This window comes from Camelus bactrianus, chromosome 6 (assembly GCF_048773025.1).
Source record: "Camelus bactrianus isolate YW-2024 breed Bactrian camel chromosome 6, ASM4877302v1, whole genome shotgun sequence".
NCBI classification, from domain to species: Eukaryota; Metazoa; Chordata; class Mammalia; order Artiodactyla; family Camelidae; genus Camelus; species Camelus bactrianus.
The window spans coordinates 13,843,647-13,868,108 of NC_133544.1; the positions used below are offsets into that span (position 1 = coordinate 13,843,647).

Sequence of the window (24,462 nt, forward strand, 5' to 3'; positions counted from 1 at the left end):
TCCTGGGAAATGTACCGATTTCACCTTCCAAACAAAGAGGACATTCATTCTCTATCTTTTTTCATTACTATGAGTGAATTTCTTTCCTGGTCAGGAATATAGTACTAGATACTACTGACTCTGGTATGGAAACTCACATTGTACATATTCATTTCAGTCTGTGGAGCATAATGACAATTGCCACAGGCAGTCACCTCTAAACATTCTGCAATTTTACTTCGTATGATGTTGCTTATGGTATTATTTAAATTAGCCCCAAGATAATGATGTAGTCAAGTCTAACCACCTTAGTGTCCATATCTTTACAGATATTAAGGCTGATCAGGGAGCAGGGTATAATTCCCACTGGGAGTGGAAAGTAGAAGGCTATTACAAGTCTTGGAACATAGGTGATTAACTACAGACTCCACAGACTGGTCAGAATCCACACACTGGTCATCATTACTTGGTTGCATTGTGACTTTTTTAATTATTAGTTAACCCGTAGACAATGTATTTAACACATAAAACACTATAGAAGGTGGCATTAGTAATGTGGTAAGAAATTTTACCTGGAACCTGGCTTTTCACAGTGCATGATTCAGACTGCAAGTTGACATGCACTTGCAAAAGGCAATTTTTGCAACACACAAAGAGACTGTAGGAGTCTGAAGTTGACATAAAAGGGAGTATGAGAGGTTTGGTAGGCCCCCTCTTAAAGGGTGGTTATTATATTTTTAAAATTATTAATACGTATTTATAATACAAAATTGAAAGGGATAAAAAAAAAGTAGAAAAATAGTTACCCACAGTCTTGTAACCTAGAGATATTACTATTGTGTTTTAGATTATTTCCTTTTAAGCCTTTATGTTACATGGTTCATAAGACTTTAAGACTATTTTTTAAGAACAGTTTTAGGTTTGTACCAAAATTGAAAGGAAGATACAGATTTCCTGTATATTCCTGTCCCCTACACATGCATAGCTTCCACTATTATAAACATCATTCCCCGAATAGAATGGTTCATTTTTAACAAGGAGAACCTACATTGACACATCACAGTCACTGTTAGGGTTCACCCTTGGTGTTATGCATTGTGTGGGTTTGACCAAATGTTTGCTGACATATATCCATCATTATCATATCATTCAGAGTTTTTTTTTCACACCCTTTAAAAATTCTCTGTGCTCTGCCTTTTCACTTACTGTCCCTCCCTTCAAACACTGATATTTTTTACTGACTCCGTAATTGTGCCTTTTCCAGAATGTCATACGGTTGGAATCATACAGTTTGTAGCCTTTTCAGAGGGACTTCTTTCGCTTAGTAATAGGTATTTATGGTTCCTCCATGTCATTTCATGGTTTGATAGCTCATTCATTTTTAGTGCTGAATAATATTCTGCTGTCTGGATATACCAAGTTTATTTATCCATTCACCTAGTAAAGGACATCTTGGTTGCTTCCAGGTTTTGGCATTAGTGAATAAAACTGCTATATTTTTTTCATGTGCAGGTTTTTTTGTGGACATCGTTTTCACTCCTTTGGATAAATACCAAGGAGTAGAATTGCTGGATTGTATGGTAAGGGTATGTTTAATTTTGTAGGAAGCCACCAAACTGTCTTTCATAGCGGTTTTACTGTTTTTGCATTTTCACAGTGCGTGAGAGCTCCTGTTACTCCACATCCTTGTCAGCATTTGGTGTTGTCAATGTTCAAGATATGGCCATTCTGATAAGCATGTAGTGGAACCTCATAGTTTTTATTTACATTTCCCTAATGACATATGATATGGAGCATCTTTTCATACACTGTTTGACATTTGTCTACCTTCTTTGGTGAGGATTCTGTTAAGGTCTTTGTCCTAATTTTTAATTGGGTTGTTTGTTTTCTTATTGTTGAGTTTTTAGAGTTCTTTGTATATATTGGATAGGGATACTTTATCAGATGTGTCTTTTACAAATGTTTTCTCCTTGTCTGTGACTTGTCTTTTAACATTCTTAACATTGTCTTTCACAGGGAAGAAGTTTTTTATTTTAATAAAGTTCAGCTTATCAGTTGTTTCTTTCATGTATCCTGTGTTTGATGTTCTATCTAAAAAGACATCACCATACCCAAGGTCATCTATGTTTTCTCCTGTGTTGTCTTCCAGGAATTTTATAGTTTTACATTTAGGCCTATGATTCATTTTGAGTTAATTTTTGTGAAGGTTGTAAGGTCTGTGTCTAGATCCACTTTTTACATGTAGATGTCCAGTTGTTCCAGCATTATTTGTTGAAGAAACTATCTTTGCTCCATTGTATTACCTTTGCTCCTTTGTAAAGGATCAGTTGATTATATTTATAGGGGTCTATTTCTGGGCTCTATATTCTGTTCCATTGATATATTTGTCTACTCTATTGCAAATACCATACTATCTTTTTTTTTCTTCCAATTTTATTGAGTTTTATGTATCTTATAAGTGGAAGTTTATACATTTTGATCACCTTCATTCAATTCCCCACCATAGCCCCCACCTCTGGTAACCACAAATCTGATCTCTTTTTCTATCCAGGAACGTAGAATATCTCTTCATTTATTTAGTTCTTCTTTGATTTCATTGGTCACAGTCTTGTGATTTTCCTCATATAAACTTTGTGTCTGTTTTGTTAGATTTATACCTAAGTATTTAAATTTTGGGGTGCTAATGAAATGGTATTGCATTTAATTTCAAATTCCACTTGTTCACTGTCAGTGTATAGGAGAGCAATTAACTTTGTATCCTGAGACCTTGCTATAGTTGCTTAGGAATTTTTGTGCTGATTCTTTTGGATTTTCTACATAAATGATCGTGTCATCTATGAACAGACAGTTTTATGTCTTCCTTCCCAGTATGTATACCTTTTGTTTCCCTTTCTTGCATTATTGCATTTGTGAGGCCTTCCAGTACAGTGCTGAAAGGGAGTGATGAAAGGGAACATTCATAACTTGTTCCTGATCTTTGTGGGAAAACTTAGAGTTTTTCACCATGAAGTATGATGTTTGCTGTGGGATTTTTGTAGATACTCCTTTTTAGGTTGACATAAAGTTTTCCTGTATTCATAGTTTCCTGAGAATTTTATTATGAATAAGTGTTGGCATTTGTCAGATGCCTTTTCTGCATCTGTTGATATGATCATGTGATTTTTCTTTTTCAGTCCATTGATATGATGGATCACATCAATTGATTTTTTAACCATACCTAGGATAAATTCCACATAGTTGTGGTGTATAATTCTTTTTATACTTTTTTTATATTCAATTTGCCAATATTTTGTTGAAAATTTTCGTATCTATGTTTATGAGAGACAATGATGTGTAGTTGTCTTGATGGTTTTAGTATTAAGGTAATGCTGGCCACATAAAATGAGTTAGGAAGCATTCTCTCTGCATCTATCCTCTGAAAGAGATTATAGAGAATTGGTATAATTTTTTCCTTACCTATTTGGTAGAATTTACGAGTGAACCCATCTTGGCCTGATGCTTTCTGTTTGGAAGTTTATTAATTATTGATTCAATTTATTTAATAGATATAGGCCTATTCAAATAGTCAAAATTGATGTGTGACTTTTGGCAGATTATATCTGATACATGTATTCTTAAGTAATTAAGGTTATACTATATATAAAATCTTGAATTCTGTGCTTTTTATTTAACATTATAGTGTAACTTTTCTCCAGTATTGTGAAAGATCCCCAAACATGTTTTTAATGACTACATGAGAGTCCATCCTGTTAGTGTACCATAAATATTTAACAATTTCTTAAATATTGGAGATTTAGGTGGTTTTCAAGGTTTTACTGTTGTAAGTAATGATGCAGGGACCAAAAAAAAAAAAAAACTATACATAAGGATTTTTCTGTATTGAGGATTATTTCATTTAAAAAATTCTTTTAACACTACCAGCTTATTTGAAAATTCAGTTAACAAATATTGACTGAATACCTGCTGTGTGCTCATCATTGTTCTAGGTGCTCAGGGTATAATACGACCAAAAAGGGGAAGCCTCTGTTCAAATGAAGTACACATCCTAGTGGAGGAGAGTAAGGTAATAAATGCACAATCGTAATTTTAGATAGTGATAACTACTACAAATTAAATACAGTAAAGGGGTAGAATGGGGTATTTATGTTAGGATGACTAGGAAGGTTTCTCTAAGCAAGTTACTTACATTTGACCTGAAGCATGAATGATATGAGTGAAGCAAGATTTGGGAGATCATTCTAGACAAAAGACTTTGCGAGCGTAATGAGTTTGGCCTCTTCAAAGGACAGAAAGGGCAATGTGGCTGGAGTGTGCTGAACAAAAGGGAAAATAGTACAAGTTGAGGTTTGAGAAGTAGGAAAGGATATATCTTGTAGAGCCTTGTAAGTGTCATACTAGGTAGTTTGGATTTTACTTTGTTTATAATAGGAAACTGTTGGAGGATTTTAAGTAGGTGAAATTTATATTGTTTTAAAAGATTACTCTGCTATGTTAAGAAAGCCCTAAAGAGAGCAATAAAGGAAGAAGGGTAGGTGGCTCAGATTAGGGCTGTAGCAGCCCTACATGATGATGATGGGGGTGATGATAGAGCTAATAGGACAGGCTAATGCAATGTGTGTGGTGGATAGGAAGAGAGAAGTGGTAAGGATTAAATTTAGATTCTTGGTCTTAGCAATTGAGTGGATAGGGATGCCATTTACTAAGATGAGGAGCAAATTTGGGGATAATTATGGAAGGAAAAAATTCTGGATACGTTAAATATGAGTTTCCCATAACACATACATTACTCTTGGCTGGAAATATAAATTAGGGTGTTATCGCTGTATATTTGCCCTTAAAGACATGGGATTGGATGAAATCATCTAGGAAAGGAAGGAAAGACAGCCAAGACAAAGTCCTCGGACACTTTAACATTGAGAGGTTCGGTGTGGGAGATAGGGCCCAACAAAGGAGACAGAGACGGATGGGTTAATAGATTATAGAGTCAGGAAAGCCTAGAGAGGAAAGTGTTTCAAAAAAAGAAGGATTGGTCACTGTGTCAAATACCATTGGAAAATAAGGACATGTAATTGACCATTAGATTTGACAGGGTCACATGTGACATTGAAAATTAGGGGTAGAAGCCTAATTGGAATATATTGAGAAAGTAAAGGGAGTGAAAAAGTTGAGACAGCTCTTTTGAGGGATTTTGCTGTAAAGAGCAGAGAAAATAGAGTGATAGGTGAGGGGTTAAGGGAGTTTTTTTCAGTAAGTATATTTGAATACTAATGGGAATGACTCAGGAGTGAGGAAGCAATAATTCTGGAAAACACAGTCGTAGAAATAAAGTGCTTGAAAATAAGGGGGATGGGGTCCAGAGCACAAGTGAAGAGTTCATGAAATAGAGACATTTCATCCATTTTACAAAAGGAAAGTCAAAGTCAGCTGTAACAGTTGCAGTTTGGTTAGTGAATTTGTTGGGGGCAAATGTCTTCTCTAAGTCCATCTGTATTATTCATTGGGTACAGGGCTGGCTTATCAACTTCAAGGAGGAGGTGGGGGACTGTGGTCATGAGGGACTTTGGAAGTTGAGAGAAAGAATGCAAAATTTATCAGCTAAGTTTTTTAAAGGATTGTGTGATAGTGTAAAAATGCTCATTTGAGATTTGTGAGGATAAATTGAAAGAAACACTGATGTTAAATATGAGTTGCCCATAACACATACATTACTCTTGGCTGGAGATATAAATTAGTGTGAAAGAAGGGAAGGGAAATATATGAAGCTAACTACCTTTAAGAAGACAGCCCCCTTTATGCTTGTTTAATGTGTTTACTACTTTATAGTTATGATAAATTTAGAGATTAAATGTTTAAAATAACAACATGTAATTGCAGGACTTAATCACAGTGCTCTTACCTAATTAATTCCCAATATTCAGGAATGGTAATAGGAAAAGGAGCTTAAGTTTAAAAGAATCTGTTGTTTTGATGTATTTCAAATGATGGTGTCACAATGTGGATGGGTAGTCACCTTGTTAAATGTTTTAGGATAGGAATACACCTTGAAGTAGTTAATTCTGTTATCTTTCTCCCAAATCGATCTGTAAGTGTTGTTGAGTTCTCCTATATGTTCAGCAATATATGGGATAAAACTTAACTATAAGACATTAAGTTGACTTCAAAATATAAGAAAAAAACTCATGCTTTCTTACTCATTAAGAAAACTGGAGCTATCAGAGGTGGGAGGATATAGCTCAATGTTAGAATATGTGCTTGGCATACACGAGGTGCCAGGTTCAATCCCCAGTATCGCCATTAAAATAAATTAATTAATGAATAAATGTAATTCCCCCAATAAATAAATATATAAAACAAAAAAATTGGAGCTATCAGAAGAGAACTTTCAGATTCCACCCACCCATCTGCAATACATCAGGCTCCTTTCTTATATTAAACCCTCCACTTGTGCACAAGATCCCACCCTTCTTTTCCTATTCCAGATACTCTCCCTTTCTCCTATATCAGTCTTTTTGATGATTATTCTACTGGATGATTTCTGTGAGCATATAAAATATGCTCAAATGATAGTCTTTTCAACAAATTATGTTAAAAACAACTGAATATCCATATGGGGAACAAAGTGAACCTCAACTATATTTCACTATATATAAAATTTAACTCACATTGGGTCATATATCTTAAATGTAAAAGCTAACATTATAGTTATTTCTAGGAAATAGTGTAGGAAATAGGACATAAAAAGCATACTTATAAAAGGAAAATTATAAATTGAGTCTCATTAAACTTAAAAGTTTTCAAACTTCCAGGTAACTGAAGATAGAGGCAGGTACGTAGAAACCTCACAGAATCGCTTCCCTTAACTAAATGCAGAATTCATTTCACAACTCTGATGTTTCTATACAAAATCCTAGTCTTACCATTATTTAAACAGAGAATACCAAAACTATGAAATAACTATAAGTAAAAAGAGAAAAATAAATTCCAACTACAATTTCACAAGCTTTCTTCTTTCTCTCCACTGCTGGGCTTTTGAGGGAGCAGCTTAACTTAAAAACACTGAAAACAGTGTCTTGACTGGATACTGTAAAGATAGATACAAAAAAAAACCCTGTATATAATGCTGTAATCCAGTTATATTGTGAGAATTACCAAAATGTGACACAGAGACATGAAGAGAGCAACCACTAGTTTGTTCTCTATATCTGTGAGTCTGTTTCCTTTTTGTTATAGTTACTAGTTTTTTTTAGATTCCACATATAAGTCATATACAGTATTTGTCTTCTTCTATCTGACTTATTTCTATTAGCATAATGCCCTCCAAGTCAATCCATGTTGCTGCAAATGACAAAATTTCATTCTTTTTGATGGCTCAGTAGTATTCCACGGTATATATATACCACATCTGCTTTATCCATTCATCTGTTGGTGGGCACTCAGATTGCTTCATATTTTGGCAATTGGAAATAATACTGCTATGTGAACATTGGGGTGCATGTATCTTTCGAATTATTATTATTTTTTTTAATATATACCGAGGAGTGGAATTGCCGGGTCATATGATAGTCCTATTTTTAGTTTTTTGAGAAACCTTCATACTGTTTTCTGCAGTGGCTACGCCAACTTACATTCCCACCAGCAGTGAACAAATGTTCCTTTTTCTCCACATCCTTGCCATCATTTGCTATTTTGTTCTTTTTGATGATAGCCATTCTGACCAGTGTGAGGTGATATGTCATTGTGGTTTTTTATTTTCACTTCTTTGATGATTAACAATGTTGAGCATCTTTTCACATGTCTGTTGGTCATCTGAATGTCCTCTTTGGAAAAATGTGTATTCAGGTCTGGAATTTGTGAATATGTTGTTACATGACAAAAGTGACTTTGAAAATATAATTAGGGTATCAACCTTAAGAGAATATCTTAGATCCAGATGGGCCCAGTCTAATCAGGTGGGCCCTTGAAAACAGACCTTTCCTCAGCTGGAGTCAGAAAAGATGCAGCAGAAGTCAGAAAGATGCAAAACTTGGGAAAGACTCAGTGTGCCATTGCTGGTTTGAACATGGAGGTGGCAATGTCATGAAAAATGCATGTGGCCTTAGGGAAGTGAGAAGTTCCCAGCTGACAGCCAGCAGGAAAACAAAAGCCTCAGTTGATTTGCCACAGGAAAATGAATTCAGCTTACATTCTGAGTGAACTTGGAATCTGATTCATTCTCTAAGACTCCAGAAAGGGATGAAGCTATATTGACACCTTGATTTTGGCCTCGTGAGACTCAGCTGAGGACTAACTGAACCACACTGTAACTGGATTTCTGCCCTGCAGAACTGCAAGAAGATAAATTTATGTTGTGTTAAGATATGAAATTTGTGTTAATTTCTCACAGAAGCATAGAAAACTAACAGAGTCTGGAATATATTTTTACCCTTTTACAAACTAATAAGTTAGACTTTTACTGTTCCTTGGATGTTGGCAAAGACATGAAATTCCTGGATCAGAGATAAAGGACTTTATTACTCATGGCATAGCAAACAGCATGAGTCAATAAAAACAGAATATATATTTTTTTCAAATACCTTTGGAGTATTTACCAATATAGGTCATATCCTATAAAGCAAACTTTCAACAAATTTAAGTGAATTGAAATACTACAAAGTATGTTCTCTAAACATAATGAAATCAAAATAAAAATTATTAACTTAAACAGAAGGAAAATCAGAAAATATTTTGAACTGGAAGAAAATGAAAATACAACATATTCTAAGTTGTGAGATTCAGCTAAAGCATTATTTCAAGGGAAATTTATAGCATTAAATGCATATATTTGAAAAGAGAAAAGAATCTCAAGTTAGTAATCTAAGATTTCACCTTAAGAACTAGAAAAAGAAGAGCAAATTAAACCCAAAAACAAACAGAAAGAAGGAAATAATAAAGAGCAGAAATCAATGAAAATAGCAAAACAGTAGGGAAAGATCAGACCAAAAATTAGTTCTTTGAAAAGATTAAATTGATAAATTTCTAGGTGAAATTATCAAGAACAAAAAGAAGACAGAAATTGCCAGTATTCGTCAGGCTGTCACTGCAGACCCAAAGATAATCAAAAGGATAATAAAGGAATACTGTGAACAAGTCTGCATGTACATTTGGCAATTTGGATGGAATGGACTATTTCCTTGAAAGATACAAGCTATCAAAATTCACCAAGAAGAAATAGGTAACACAAAAAACTCTATATTTATTAAAGTAATTGGATTTGTAGTTTAAAACGTTCCAAAACAGAAAAAACTCCAGATGGTTTCCCTGGTCATTTTGCCAAATATTTAAAGAATAATACAAATTCTACATAATCTCTTACAGAAAATAGGAGAGGAGGGAATATTTCTCAACTTATTTTATGAGGCTAGCATTACTCTAATACAAAATCCAAACAAAAACATTAGGAAAAAAGGAAATTTACAGACCACTATCCCTTATTAACATAAATATGAAAATTTCACAACAAAGTGAGCTAATAGGCAAATAAAATCCATCAACAGAATAATATATCATAATCAAGTGAGGTTTAGTCCAGGAATACAAGGCCATTTCAATATTAGAAAATTAATCAGTGTAATTCACTATATTGACAGATTGAAGAAGGAAAACAACATGATCACCTCAGTAGATGCAGGAAAAGAATTTGACAAAATTCAGCACCTTTTCATGTTTTTTAAAATGCTTAGCAAACTAAGAATAGAGAGCCACTCCCTTAACTATAAAAGCATCTATGAAAAACCTACAGCTAACATCATGTTTAATGGTGAGAAACAGTATTACCCTTGTAAGACTAGGAAAAAGGCAAGAATATCCTCTCTTATCACTCCTAATTCAACATTGTACTGGAAGCTCTGGCCAGTGCAATAAGGGAAGAAGTAGAAATAAAATGCTTAGAGGAAAGGAGGGTCTATTTCCAGATAACATGATTCCATACATAGAAAATTTCAAATAATCTACAAGACACACACACACAACTCTTGAAACTAGTAAGTGAATTTAGCAAGATCATAGGATACAAGGTCAGCATACATAAATCGGTTGTATTTGCACATACCAGCAATGAACAACTAGAAACTGAAGTTTAAAATAATAATACATTTACAAACTCAAAAAAACCTTGTATAAATTTAACAAAATCTATGCAGGATCTGTATACTAAAAACCATGAAATGAAACTTAAAAAAGAGCAAAGATCGAAATAATGGAGGGATACATCTTGTTTATGGATTGGAGGATTACTGAATATAGTTTAGGTGTCATTTCTCCTCAAATTGATCTATAGATTTAATTCAATCCTAGTCATAATCCCAGTAAGATACTTTGAGTATCTCTGATCTGTTGTATGTATGTTTCATAGTTAAACTGTGAAGACCTTTGTGTTTTTCCTCCCTGGTTTCCAAGTTTGGAGAAATTGCCCTCACATTATACAGAGTTTAAAATATTGCCTTTTTATAGATGAGAAAATAAAGGTAAGATAAGTAATTTACTCAGAAGCCTTTGAAAAGCAGAGCCAAAATTTTGAACCTAGATTTGTCTGATTTCAAAAGTTATGGTATTTTGCATAAACTGTCATACTTAAGAATATATACAACTATAATGCCTTTTTAAAAAAACTATTTTATTAATAAGATATAAATCATATAACATAAAATTTACATTTAGGTGCACAATTCAATGTTTAGTATAGTCATAAAGGTAACTACTGTCACTGCTATCTTAGTTCCAGAACATTTTCATCACTCCTAAAAAAATCCAATTGCCATTAGCAGTCCTTCCCAAGTCTCCTCTACCTCCAGTTTCTGACAACCACTAACCTACTTTCTGTTTTTATGGATTTGGTTATCCTGGACATTTAATAAAAGTGGATTCATACAATATTTGGCCCTTATATATCTGTCAGCTTTCATTTAATGTAGTGCTTTCAAGGTTTATTCATGTTGTAGTGTGTATCAGTACTTCATTTCTTTCTATTGCCCAATAATATTCCATTTGCATGGATATACCACATTCTTCAGTTCAGGAACATTTAGATTGTTTCCTCTTTTTTGCTGTTATGAATAATGCCACTATGAATATATGTACAAGTTTTGGATGGATATATATTTTCTTTTGACAATTTATCTAGGAGTAAAATTGTTAGATCATATGGTAACTCTGTGTAGCTTTTTGAGGAACTGCCAACTGTTTTCCAAAGTGGCTGCATTATTTTACAATCCCACAAGTAATATATGAGGGTTATGATTTCTCCATATCCTTGCTAATACTTGGTGTAATAATATAAAATGCATCTATAATATAATAGTCTTTTTAATCACAGAAGTGGGATATCATTGTGATTTTGATTTGCATTTCTCTATTGACTAATGATCTTAAGCATCTTTCCATGAACCTTTTGTATATTCTTCCTTGGGGGTGTTTATTTAAATTCTTTGTCCATTTAAAAAAATTGGGTTATTTGTTGTGTTGTTGAGTTGAAAGAGTTTTTTAATACTCTGGATGCATACTGTATGAGATATGCGCTCTGTAAATATTTTCTCCCATTCTGTGGGTTGTGTTTTTATCTTCTTGATGGTTGTCCTTTGAAGCACAGATCTTTTAATTTTAATGAAGTCCACATTATCTGTTTTTTCTTTTGTCACTTCTGCTTTTGATGTCATATCAAAGGATACCACTGTTTCATCCAAGTTAAATAAGATTTATGCCTATGTTTTTTCTAAGCATTTTATAATTTTAGCTCTTATATTTTGAGTTGATTTTTTGTGTATGGTTTGAGTATGAATCCAAATTAATTCTTTTGCATGTGGTTATAGAGATGTCTAGCACCATCTATTGAAAAGAGTTTTCTTTTTAATGGAAAGGTAGTTGACCATAAATGTATCAGTTTATTTCTGTACTCTCAATTCTGTTTCATTGATCAGTGTGTCTGTTTTTATGCCAGGGCCATACTGTCTTGATTACTGTTTTGATTACTGTCATTTTAAAGTAAGTTTTAAAATTAGGAAGTGTAAGTCTTCTAATTTTGTTCTTTCTTGGGATTATTTTGACTGTTCTGAATTTTAGAATCAGCATGTCAATTTCTTCAAGAAAAGCAACTAGTATTTTGGCAGGGATTGTGTTGACTCTGTAGATCAATTTAAGAAGTAATGCCATCTTAACAATCTTGCCAGCCTAGAGTAGACATTTTCCCTTTACTTAGATCTTTAAAATGGTGTTTTGTAGTTTTTAGTGTATGTCTTATACTTTTTGTTCTAAATTTATTCCTAAGTGTTTTATTCTTTTTGATGCTATTATAAGTGTAATTGTTTCCTTGATTTAGTTTTCAGATTCTTGCTAGTGTATAGAAATACAATTCATATTTTTATATTGGTTTTATATCCTTCAACCTTGCTGAACTCATTTTTATTTTGTTTTTGGTGGATTCCTTAGAATTTTCTGTATATGAGATCATGTAATTTGCAAGTAGAGATAGTTTTACTTCTCCCTTTTATTTTTGTCTTGCCTAATTGTCCTGGCTAAAATATCCAGTATCATGTTGAATGGAAATGGCAAAAGCTGACATCCTTGTCTTGTTCCTATACTTGTAGGGGAACTTTCAGGCTTTCACCATTAAATGTGATATTAGCTATGCATTTTCACAGATGCCCTTTATCAGGTTGAGGAGATTCTCTTCAGTTCCTAATTTGTTGTGTGTTTTCATTATGAAAGTGGTTGGATTTTTGTCAAATGCTTTTTCTGCATCTATTGAGATGAACATATGTGGGTTTTTTGGGTTCTTTATTAATATAATATGCATATACATAGGTTGTATTTAATATGTTGAACCAAATGTCCATTCCCACTTACCTTCCCTCTCACTAGTTTCTCACTTAGTATTCGCTGACTTGATGAATAGCACGCCAAGCCATCCAGATGCCCAAGCCAGAAACCCGAGTCATCTTAGCCCCTTCCTTTTTCCCTTACTCCCTGCATCCAATTAGTTAATTCTATTTTAATACCCTCCTAATTTTTCCCTCTTTCATTTCATCCTCCACCCTGATGCCAGGAGTGATTTTTTTTTCCTCCCAAAGGAGAATATGATCATCTAAATAGACTTGTAGAAAAATTTATCAATGAAAATTTTATATTCATTCCTTGCCTTCTGCTGATGTACATAAACCATTACCAACTGTTTCATCTTTTGTCTTGTTTTTAAAGACTCATAGACTACTTTCTGTGAATTATGGGTGACTTTTCTGTTTTTTAAAATGGGATTTATAATTTAATGTTATTCTTGAAGTGCTACTAAATGCTATTTGTGGACACTAAAATTTGGTCTAAATTTTTATTCAATAAAAGAGTAAATGGAAGAGAGGGCTTAAAAACAGATGAATACCTAATGAGAAAATGGCATGTGGTAGGATTGCTACTAATTTGTTGCTGTGGGTAGGTTGGCCTCTTGTGAAATTTCTTTTTCTGAGAAGTTGTCACACACTATATCATATCACAGGGATTATGAAGTCTGTCATCAACTGTTTATCACATATGTTTATGAAGTGGTAACTCTTAGCGTGGATTTTTTTTATGGAAGTTATTTTAAATCCAAATTATTTTAAATGGATAAATACTTAAAGTCTAATTTTCACATTGATATAAAAGCTCTGTAGGCAATTTAAAATCTGTTTATTTGTTTATTTATTTATTTTGCAGCCTTGCATTGCATCCTGAACGAGTATTGGTAGCAACAGGACAAGTTGGAAAAGAGCCTTATATCTGTATTTGGGATTCATACACTGTGCAGACCATATCAGTTCTAAAGGATGTTCATACACATGGTATAGCTTGCTTAGCATTCGACTTAGATGGGCAGGTATGTGATAAGTTTTTCTCCTTTTCTAAACTATGTTTTTAAAATGTGTACTATAAGAAGTTATAAATCTGTAAATATTAAATTGGAATGCAGTTGATGAAACACATTTGTTCAAGGTGGAGGTGGGTAGATGGGATGGGTGATGGATGTATACAAGAAAAATAATAATAAGTCTTTATTTCATTGTTTCAAGAACTTTTCAGTTGAATTAATTACTGCTATGAGAGCCAAAGTGATTCTGACTCAGTGGAACATTACCTGGTTGTTATGGAAAATTTTGCATAAAACTCTTTTTCCAGGTAGTGTATGTTGATAGGAAAGTTGGAAGATATCTTATGAAAATTAAGTTTCTCTAAATAGACCTATATACATTTTAGTTTTCAGTTATTGTAAAGGTTTCTATTAAAATTACATTTTTAATTCAAAATAATAAGGCATTTCTTACAATATGAGCCTTTCTTTTTACAAAATCAAAGTTATTGATAAAAGATATAATCATCATTCTACTTACTAATCATTTCCCAAATTATTATTTACTTGTGGTCATTGATTTTTTTTAAAAAATTGAGCTCTTTTGTGATGCTTTTATGGAACTTGTTATACCTAAAACATATTTAAGAAGTTGGATTTTGCAGATGTGATTAATTTATGATCTTCAAAAGTTTTACATTAAAATTAGACTTTTAAACATCATTTTAACTTTTAGAAAAATTTTAATTATCTGCTTTTCAATTCTTAAAATTAATTTTGTAGATTATATTTTATAGAAACAGATTACATTTTGTTCTAGTCACTTGAAAATGATAGCCAGTAGATGTTTTATTTATAACTCTGAGGAATAGCTTCTTTGAGCAGCATAGATTAATATGACTTTATGATAAGAGTCTGGTAAGAGATCTATAAAGATTTAACTAGAACATCTCATTTGGGGAAAAATGTGCTTCTTGGTTTAGAATCACTGTGTAGCAGTGATTGGCAATTCCAGAACCTTAATTTTTGCTATTGTTTTTCAAATCCCTTAATGTCCTCATATCAGACTTTCATTTTCTTTTCTTAAAGGAAGAGAATAGTACTCTTTACTTACTTCACTGGAGATTATGTTATGAAACTAGCTGACAAACTTGTTTTTAAAAGTCATTTACCAGAGGTATTAAGATATCCAAGATGTTTTAACTATAAATGTCTGTATACCTTAACTATAGATGTTTTCTTCTTAATTTTAAAATTGCCCTTTCTAAATGTAATGTATTGCATTGCTGAGGAATTTCTCTTATGTATACAAAGAGAAATATGCCCATAGCTTTTACTAGTTGAAAGCTTTTAATTTTGCTTATTTTAAGTAACTTATAAGAAAAGTCTTGGGTACATGACTTTTTATTATCAGAGATCTTCATGAGAACGTGTTACGTAAAAATATAAGCTTATAGAAAACATAATAGCTAAAAGTTAATTGAGCACATATTAATTGCCAGGCATTGTGCTAAGCCTACATTATCTCATTTAATCCTCACAACAACCCTATGAAATAGATATTACTATTATCTCTATTTTACAGATAAAGAAACTGAGACTTAGAGAGGTTAAATAACTTGCCCCAGGTTACACAGCTAGTAAATGGAGCCAGAGCGGAAACCCAGGTCAGTCACACTCCAAAGCTCATGTTTTTAACCACAGTGCTCTACTGCTTCCCAAACATGGAATTTAGGAGGTAGTTATTTATAATTCAGAAGGAATTCATCCATCTTAAGTACAGTTAAAACTTGTAAGGAATTGCTGCCACTTGAAGATTAAGTTAAGAAGAGTATTTCGGAAATTATGTTAATGAGAAAATGGTTTAGTTAAAAATATATTTGAGAATTTATCTATCTATTCACTAATTTCTATAAATTGTTTATGGAATACCAACTAGGAAATATTGTATAACTTTTGCATTTTCTGTTAGATTTGAAACTGTAAGTGATCAATTAATATTTATCCAATGAGTCTCCCTGTTGGTAGTATGCTGAGTTTTCTTTTTCTGGAGGATTTCTTCTTTTTTTTAAATTTTTTTTTTACTTTATTACATTTTTGGGGGGATAGGTAATTAGGTTTATTTATTTATTTTTAACAGAGGTACTGGGGATTGAACCCAGGACCTCGTAGCTTGCTAAGCATGCACTTTACCACTGAGCTATACCCAACTCTTAGAGGATTTCTTCTGAGTAGATTGATTATTCATGCTAATACTGAAAGTCTTCCTTATTGAGAATAATTAGGGCATGAAAAGGTTATATACATCTACATCAGACAGGGACTAAAATTTTATAGTAAATGGGAGAGAGGGGGTAGGAGAGAGGAATTTGGTATTTTATCTTGAAAAGACAACCATAATTTATAAAATACACATTCCCATATTTAATAAAAGCCAAGTTATAGTTACAACTCTGCTCATTTATAGAATGAACTAAGAATAAAGTGTAATTTTTAACCAAATTTTGTCAGTTATATGCTGGTATAAAATGCTTTAGTTTACCTTTGATTTTTGGTACATGATTATGAAAAGGGTCGTTTTTGCAAAAATATTAGAGTTCACTGATTTTTTCCAAGGGCCTTTTAGTAATCTCTTGATATCTAGACATATCTCAAGTGCGTATTGTATTATTCTTGAGTTTTCTTCTATTGCTCTGCCAGATCCTAATTTCTAATGGCTTTATGTATGATTTGACCAATATTTAATCTATTAAGTTCTAGGTATTTTGCAAATTTTGATTTTTACTTTGTAACATTTGTAACAACTAATCCATATGTAATGAGCACTGATATCACAAGGACTTCTCCCCCATGCTAGAATCTTTTAAGTTTAATTGTCCATTATTTGAATGTTTCACAATTGCAGGAACTCATGGGATGTGTCTAGTTGTGTCTATTAAGATACTTTTCTCATTTGAGTATTTAGTGTGCTCGAACTTTGTAATAAATACAGTTGACTTTTGAACAGTGTAGGAGTTAATCTGCATATAATTTATAGTCTGCCTCTTCATGAAGTTTCCTGTATACTTTGAAAGAGTATGGAAAAAATTTTGTATTTTGCTGTTTCTTTTTCTCCTTCTGTTCCTTGTGCTACTGTTGTCATTCATTTTACTTCTTTCATTTTCATTCATTTTACACACTTTGTAAACCCCATACTAACTATTGTCATTTTGACCTTGAACAGTTTTAAAAGAAAATGAAAAATAAGAAAAGTCTTATTTACATATTTACTGTTTGGGTACAGTTCATTCGTATGTGTAAATTAAGTCTCCTCTGGTATCATTTTTCCTTCTGCCAGAAGAATCTTTCGTTATCATGTCTTATACTGCAGGTTTGTTGATGATGAATTTTTCTCACGTTTTGTTTACTTGAAAAAGACTTTATTTTGACCCAATTTCCAAAAAATGTTTTTGGGAGGTGTACAATTCTATGTTGACTTTTTTCCCCCTTAGCACTTTAAAGAGGTTATTCATTGTCATCTGTTATGCATAACTTCAGATGAGAAGTGTAGGATAATTTTTTAGTCTTTGTTCCTACACACCCGAAGTGTCTTTTTTTTTTAAATTGACTTATAGTCGATTTACAATGTTGTGTTAATTTCTGATGTACAGCATAGTGATTCTTTTATATATATTTATATACATACTTCTTTTCATATTCTTTTTCATTATAGGCCGTTACAAGATATTGAATATAGTTCCCTGTGCTGTACAGTAGAACCTTGTTGTTTATCTATTTTATATATAGTAGTTAGTATCTGCAAATCCTGAGCTCCCAATATATCCCTCCTCACCTCCTTTCCCCCCTAGTAATCATAAGTTTGTTTTCTATGTCTGTCAGTCTATGTTTTGTAAATAAGTACATTTCTACATTTGTGTCCCCCCCCCCCTTTTTTTTGGATTCCACGTATAAGTGATATCATATGATATTTTTCTTTTTCTTTCTGGCTTACTTCACTTAGTATGATGATCTCCAGGTCCATCCATGTTGCTGCAAATGTTAGCTGCTTTTAGGATTTTTCTCTTTAGCACTCCTTTCAGCGGTTTGATTGCCATGTGTATTGATGAGTTGTTTCTGTTTGTGTGACTGTCCTGCTTGAAGTTTATTGAACATCTTAGATTTGTGGGTTTATGTTTTATCAGATTGAGAAAATTTTGGCCATTATTTCTTCAGTTTTGTTTTGTTTTTCTTTTCTTCCATCTTTTTTCTCCTTTGAAATCACAATTTCCTGTATAATAGACCACTTGATATTTTTCTAAAGGTAACCGAGGCTCTGTTAATTTTTTTCCTTTTTCTTTCTGTGCTTTATTTTTGATAGTTTCTGTTGCTATATCTTCAAGTTCATTTCTCTTTTCTTCATTGTTTAAGCTGTTGTTAATCCTTTGGAGTGACTTTTCATTTTAGCTAATTTAACATGTATTTTTACAAGTTCAACGTGTTTTTCTTTTATATCTTCCCTTCTTTTTATTCTTTATATGTTTGTTTAAAAATAGTTCTTGAAAAAATAATTTAAAGACTGAAGGTGATAATACCTAAAAAATCAAAATAAAAAAATAAAAATAGTTCTTGAATGTTTCCATTTTAACAGCCAGTGTCTCCTAATTTTAATCATCTATGAGATTCCTGGGTCTTTTTCTATTAATAGATTTTTCTCCTAGTTATTGGTCACATTTTCCTCCTTTTTAACATGTCCAGTAATTTTTTTAATTGGATGCTGGACATTGTGTGTATTACATTCTAAATGCTGGATTTTGTCCTTTAAAGCATTTTGGACATTGTTATTGTAAGTAGTTAAGTTTCTTCTGGATCAGTTTGATACTTTTGGAAAGCTTGCTTTTAAGCTTTTTTGGGGTGGAGCTAGGGTAGCTTTTCCTCTAGGACTTCTGGTTTAACTTCACTAAGGTGTGACCCTCCTAGAATCTCTACTGATTACCCAGTGTGTTCAAAGATATGTCTTCATTCTTGCTTTTGGGAATTTGAGTGATCCTGACCCTTTGTGAGCTCTGGAAATTATTTGGCTTTAGTTTCCCAGTAATTGTTCTTTTTTCAGTTTGTTCTTTTTTTAATAGCCTCATGTATTTCACCCTACAGAGATTGGTGTTCTTAAGGAGAACTGTAAACAGGTTTTCTAGAGTTCTTTCTCTGCTCTGCAAATTCTAGCCGTGTTGACCTCTCTGAACTCCAGGCTCTGTCTTCTCAAATTAGCAAGCCTTCTGGGCTCTATTTGAATTCCACCTTTCTATGCTGTAGTCTGGAAATTGCCTTCTAGATGAAGGCTGGGGCAGTTGCAGGACTTAACATGTTTGCTTCCCCCTCATTTAAGGTTTAGAGTGCTTCACTTTCTGGAAACATTTGTTTTACATATTTTGTTCAGTTCTAGTTATTTATGGCCGGGGGACAAGTTCAGACCCTGATACTCCTTCATGGCCAGTAGGCCATCTTTCATGATTTTTAACCTCTCTCATACTTCCCATTTCACTGTCTTCTCTTTTCAACTGTCTCTTCATTTCCCTCTGATCTCCTATTAACTCTTCCACTGAGTTTTAAATTTCATTTATTTTATTTTTTCATTTCTAGAAATTCAGTTTGCGTCCTTAAATTTGCTTGGGATACTTTTTTTAGTCTCCTGTTCTTTTCTCATATGAAGATATTTTGAAGCCTTGACAATTTCTCTACTGACATAAAGCTTATTTTATATTATCTGATAATTCCAATGTCTGATGCTTTATAAGATGGGTTTTGCTGTTTGTGGTAACTTGCTGATTCTCACTCATGGTCCCTTATTTCTTATAGTTATTGGATGTGGGGGTTTGTTTATTTTTAAGTTTATGTTTATTGAATTGCTGTCTATAGGAATTCTTTCAGGGACAGACTGAAGTATCTTTCCCACACAGGGTTTATATTTTCCTGTGCCGCATTGTTGATGCTTGAAAACTCTGCAACCCTTAGGACCATTCTGAATGAAATTTTTCAGTTGAAGGATTCATGATTAATGTGGATTTAGGCCCTGCAATCATGTGAAGGTTGCTTGTGGCTACAAATTTTCAGGGACTTTTTCTCCCCCTTCATGCATTGCTGCCCCTTCTTTAAAAAGGGATGGTTTCTTGGTCTCTCTTTTTCTAAGGAGTTCACTGCTTTAGTCAGAGGTCTTCAATTCAAATTCCTACCTTGGGCAGAACCTAAACTCTACCTCCTATTTCTGTTCAGCCTGCAGAACAAAAATCAGGCTTACCAGAAGCTGACTGATACTTTTAGAATAAAGTGGGTGTAGGAGCTCTCTTACCTTCCAGGATTCCCATAGGAAATCACTTTGTTTTTGTTCTCAGATTCCTTAATTCCTTGACAGCTCAACAGTGCATTTAAAAAGATATTTTTACATTTTATCTAGCATTTTTAGTTTCTGGCAGGAGAGATGTTTAGGGTATTTTGTCACTCCTACTGTTAGAAATGGACATATTTCTTTTGTTTCTTCATATGAAGAACTACACATATGTATAAATATTAGCATAATATTAAGATGAAATACATCCAGCCTTTCTCTATGATGTCTATAGAATATAAATGTGTAAGTTTTGATGTTTATGTTATGCATGATTAGAGTTTGCCATTTATAATTTGGTTCCTTTTTTGTTTGCCTTTTTTATTCCCCCCTGGACTTCTTGGACATAATTCAGCGCTTGGTTTCAGTTGGACTTGATTCAAAGAATGCAGTTTGTGTTTGGGATTGGAAAAGGGGGAAAATGTTATCTATGGCTCCTGGTCACACTGACAGAGTAAGTATTCTCCTTTGGAGTTTCTAGTTGGTACCAGGTGAGGAAAGGCCAGAGAAGAGTTGGGGGAATTTTATGTTTCTGTGTTTTCTTATTGACAGATAGTTCATGTGTAATTAAAAATTTTAAGTGCAATTATAAATACTCATAAAGTCTTAGAATGCATATTTGTATTATAGTACTGAAAAACATGACTTGATATGTAGAGTGTTAGCATAAAACCTTTAACCCAGTGTTTGTTTCAGTAAAAATGATGAATTTTAAGGTAGTCAAACCTAAATTTAAAAATTGGTTCATACTTAAGCTCTATTTATTATTTAGTTTGGTTTATCACTAATTTATTACATATATATCATAGTTAAGGTAAATAACTACATGTGTGAATATAAAATTATTTACTAGTATTAAATTTTTTAGAGACCTAACATTTTGTACTTTGGAAACTTGTTAAAAATATATTCCTATTCCAAGTTGTATAAAATTAATATAACAAATACTTTGTAGTCACCTTTTTAATTAAATATTATGCTACTTTTATAAAAATATATCGAAAATTTTATCATAAACTCTTAAAATGCCTGATTTTTTTGTGTGGAGTAAAATCCTAACCTGAACCAGCACAGGAGGTATAATCATTGATTCTATTTTGGGGGAATCTATAAATCTATAAAAATTATATAAAAAATTTTGTATGATTTGCATTTTGGAAAATAATCTGTTTTTAGCAGATTCTCAGAGGAGCCTGTTATACACAAACACAGTTGAGATAATTATTAAAACGTTAGGTACATTTTATTATTATGCTCTGACTTACTTAGATCAAAGCATTTCACATATTTGGATTTAGTACATAGACTGATTATCATGAAAAATGATACTGTCATTGGAATTTTTAAAGTGTTTTTGTGCTTAGTATTTTAAAGGTGTATCAATATGTTTTACATTAATTTATAAGATGTATTCTTTCTGCATTATCACTAAAGAGTATTATTTTGTAAATTTTTAGAGGTAGTACACATCCGTGGTGATTATAAAGCAGTTGTCAAAGAAAATGGTGAAGACTCCCAGATAGCAGATTTTTTTTTTTTGGTTACCAAATTATTTTTCAAATATTAATTTTCTTTCAGTTATTATTAAAGTTTGTGTTTCTAATGCATATTTTATTTCACGTGTTTTTCTTGTTTGATTCTGAAACAAAAATTATTAATGGAATCTTGGGAGAAAATGAAGCCCAGGGAATCGCTAAAATTTAAGTTTATTTTGTTTGACTCATAAACAATAAAGAAAACTGAAAACTAGAAGCAGAATTTTTACTGTGAAATAAATTTTTGGATCCTTTATGTAAATAGTTCTGTATGATAGAAAGCTATAAAAATATTGCCAGTTTCTAGCTATATAAGTGTTAAGTGTATGTTGTATTCATTATCTTTCCTCTGTAGAAATTATGCAGGTACCTGCCTCATGCCCTATTTCTGTTGAATCATTCTTGTTATTTATAGACCAATTTTTTAAAAAAGTTAAGAATAGAAGTGTTAATTTTCACTCCACTAGTCACCTCAAGTGATTCATAGAAACTAACAAATAGTTTTTGTTCCTTATCATTTACATATTTATTTCTCATAAGATTTTGCAGTATAGGATTCTGATTATTATTTATTGAGGAATATTGTTTAATGATAGGTAGGATTTGGGGCTGTTTGTTCTTTTTTGGACAGAGTTCTTAAATGATTCTGAAAATAAGTATTTTAACCATGAATCTGATTTGTTTACAGATATTTGATATTTCTTGGGATTTGTACCAGCCAAATAAACTTGTCAGCTGTGGCGTTAAACATATCAAGGTACTAGAAGGGTCTTGTTTTGTAATAGTCATGTTTGCTTCTCTGCCACTAAGCCCTTATCATACTACAATATCAGATATATATGGAAAGAGAGAGAGAGGAAAGAAAGGGAGAGAAAGAGGGAGAGGGAAAGGGGGTGGATAAAAAAAAGATTACTGTGTTGCTCTCTGATGTTTTCAAAGCTGAGTAGTTCCTTTACTTTGTAAAGCTTAAAAATACGAGAGATACACATTTAGAATGATTTGTCCATTTTTGGAAGAAAATAGGGAAGTCAAACATAAGCCTTCATGACCAGGGTCAGGGTTTTTATTCTTTTATGTGGACTCAGGTAAATTTTAATGTTTGCAGATAGAATTAAAGAAGAAAATATGGAACAGGGCAGGGATGTACACATTAAATAGTTCTGCGTAAAGAAATTAGGCCCAGAGAATAAGTTCTACTTTATAAAAAGTAAATTACCACTTAAGATAATTCATTAATATTATATACTTAACGATGTTCCATGATCCTCAGGATCTTATTTTAAGACCTAAAGATCTAGGTTTAAAGTCTGAAGCCTCAAAGAATGAAAAATTATGACTTATCCATTCAAATAGCTAATGAATACTTTAATCAATGAAACTTTATAATTTTTAAATGTAAAAGCTCTGTGATTTCTGTGTGTAAGTATAGCTGGTTCTCTTCCTTTCAGTAAGTCCCAATTTCAATCTATTATTTTCTTCCAAATCAGTGATTCTCAGCTTTGTCTGCATATTAAATCACCTGGGGGAAATTAAAAACAGTATAACCTGAGCTCCCACTGAGAAAAATTGAGCCAGAATCTCTGGAGAGTGAAGCTCTGGTATCCCAATGATTTTGATGCTTAGCAGGAGTTACGAACCATTATTTGAGAATCCAGATCAGCGCTGTCCCACGGAGTAACCACTAGATACTTGTGGCTCTTGAGCATTTGAAATGTGACTGCCAGTGTGATTGAAGAAATGAATATTAGCTTCATTTTCATTGCTAATCCATTCGCAACTTTTTACCTGTCTTTTTTTCCAGAAACCTAAGGGAAACATAGCATATTTTAAAAGTAATCTAGTTCAACCCCCCCTTATTCTTACAGTAAGGATTGAAAACAGTGATTTATCTGCTATAATATAGCTAATGGCAACACTCAGATGAGGATGTGAACACTGAATGCTATTGTATAATAAGGGAATTTCGTAGGTAATTTCTAGTCTGCTGCTCTAATACAGCATCAAAGTATTGGAAATATTTTACATTATATTATAAGCATTCTTTGGTAATTTGATTATACTACATATCTTTTAGTTCTGGAGTTTATGTGGAAATGCTCTGACTCCAAAACGAGGGGTCTTTGGTAAGACTGGTGACCTTCAGACAATATTGTGCCTGGCCTGTGCAAGGGATGAATTAACATATTCTGGTGCACTCAATGGGGATATATATGTTTGGAAAGGAATCAATCTAATACGAACAATACAAGGCGCTCATACGGTAAGTATGTTTAAATATCTTAAACACTTTTAGATATTAACTACTTACCTAACTACTTACCTTCTTGTCTGGGAACAAAAGGTTCTATAATATAGCAGAATTTCTAATCAGTTCAGTTACTTGCAAAGTACTATTACAATTGAATTAATTTGTCTATTTGTTTTCAAGATTTCAGTGAAGAAACATTATACAATTAAATTAGCATAACTAGTATTTTGTTCAAACCATTGCTTAGTATGGTGTCTTTCAGTGTTGAAAAAAATTTATAAAATGTAACCTAAAGTTATTCTATATTAACCACATTAGAATACAAGTAGTATTCTTGTAGCTAATTTACCAGTGGGAAAATTGGGGATAGTTCTGGAATAAAATTAACTTCTTTATTTTTATATCATTAACTCATTAAGTGAGTGGCAAAGGAATTTAATTTTTGTACTTCATGAGATTTTCATATAAATAACTTATCAAATCAGGTGAAACC

At 32.6% G+C, this 24,462-nt stretch overlaps 1 protein-coding gene across 1 annotated transcript in view; it reads left to right on the plus strand.

Moving 5' to 3' along the window:
- Nucleotides 1-24,462, plus strand: part of EML5 (EMAP like 5) — a 131,876-nt gene that overhangs the window by 8,519 nt on the left and 98,895 nt on the right. The window contains exons 2-5 of the mRNA XM_074365169.1: nucleotides 13,699-13,858; nucleotides 20,542-20,640; nucleotides 22,410-22,478; nucleotides 23,796-23,981. Coding sequence (XP_074221270.1) covers nucleotides 13,699-13,858; nucleotides 20,542-20,640; nucleotides 22,410-22,478; nucleotides 23,796-23,981 — 514 coding nt within the window. The remainder of the gene's footprint in view (nucleotides 1-13,698; nucleotides 13,859-20,541; nucleotides 20,641-22,409; nucleotides 22,479-23,795; nucleotides 23,982-24,462) is intronic.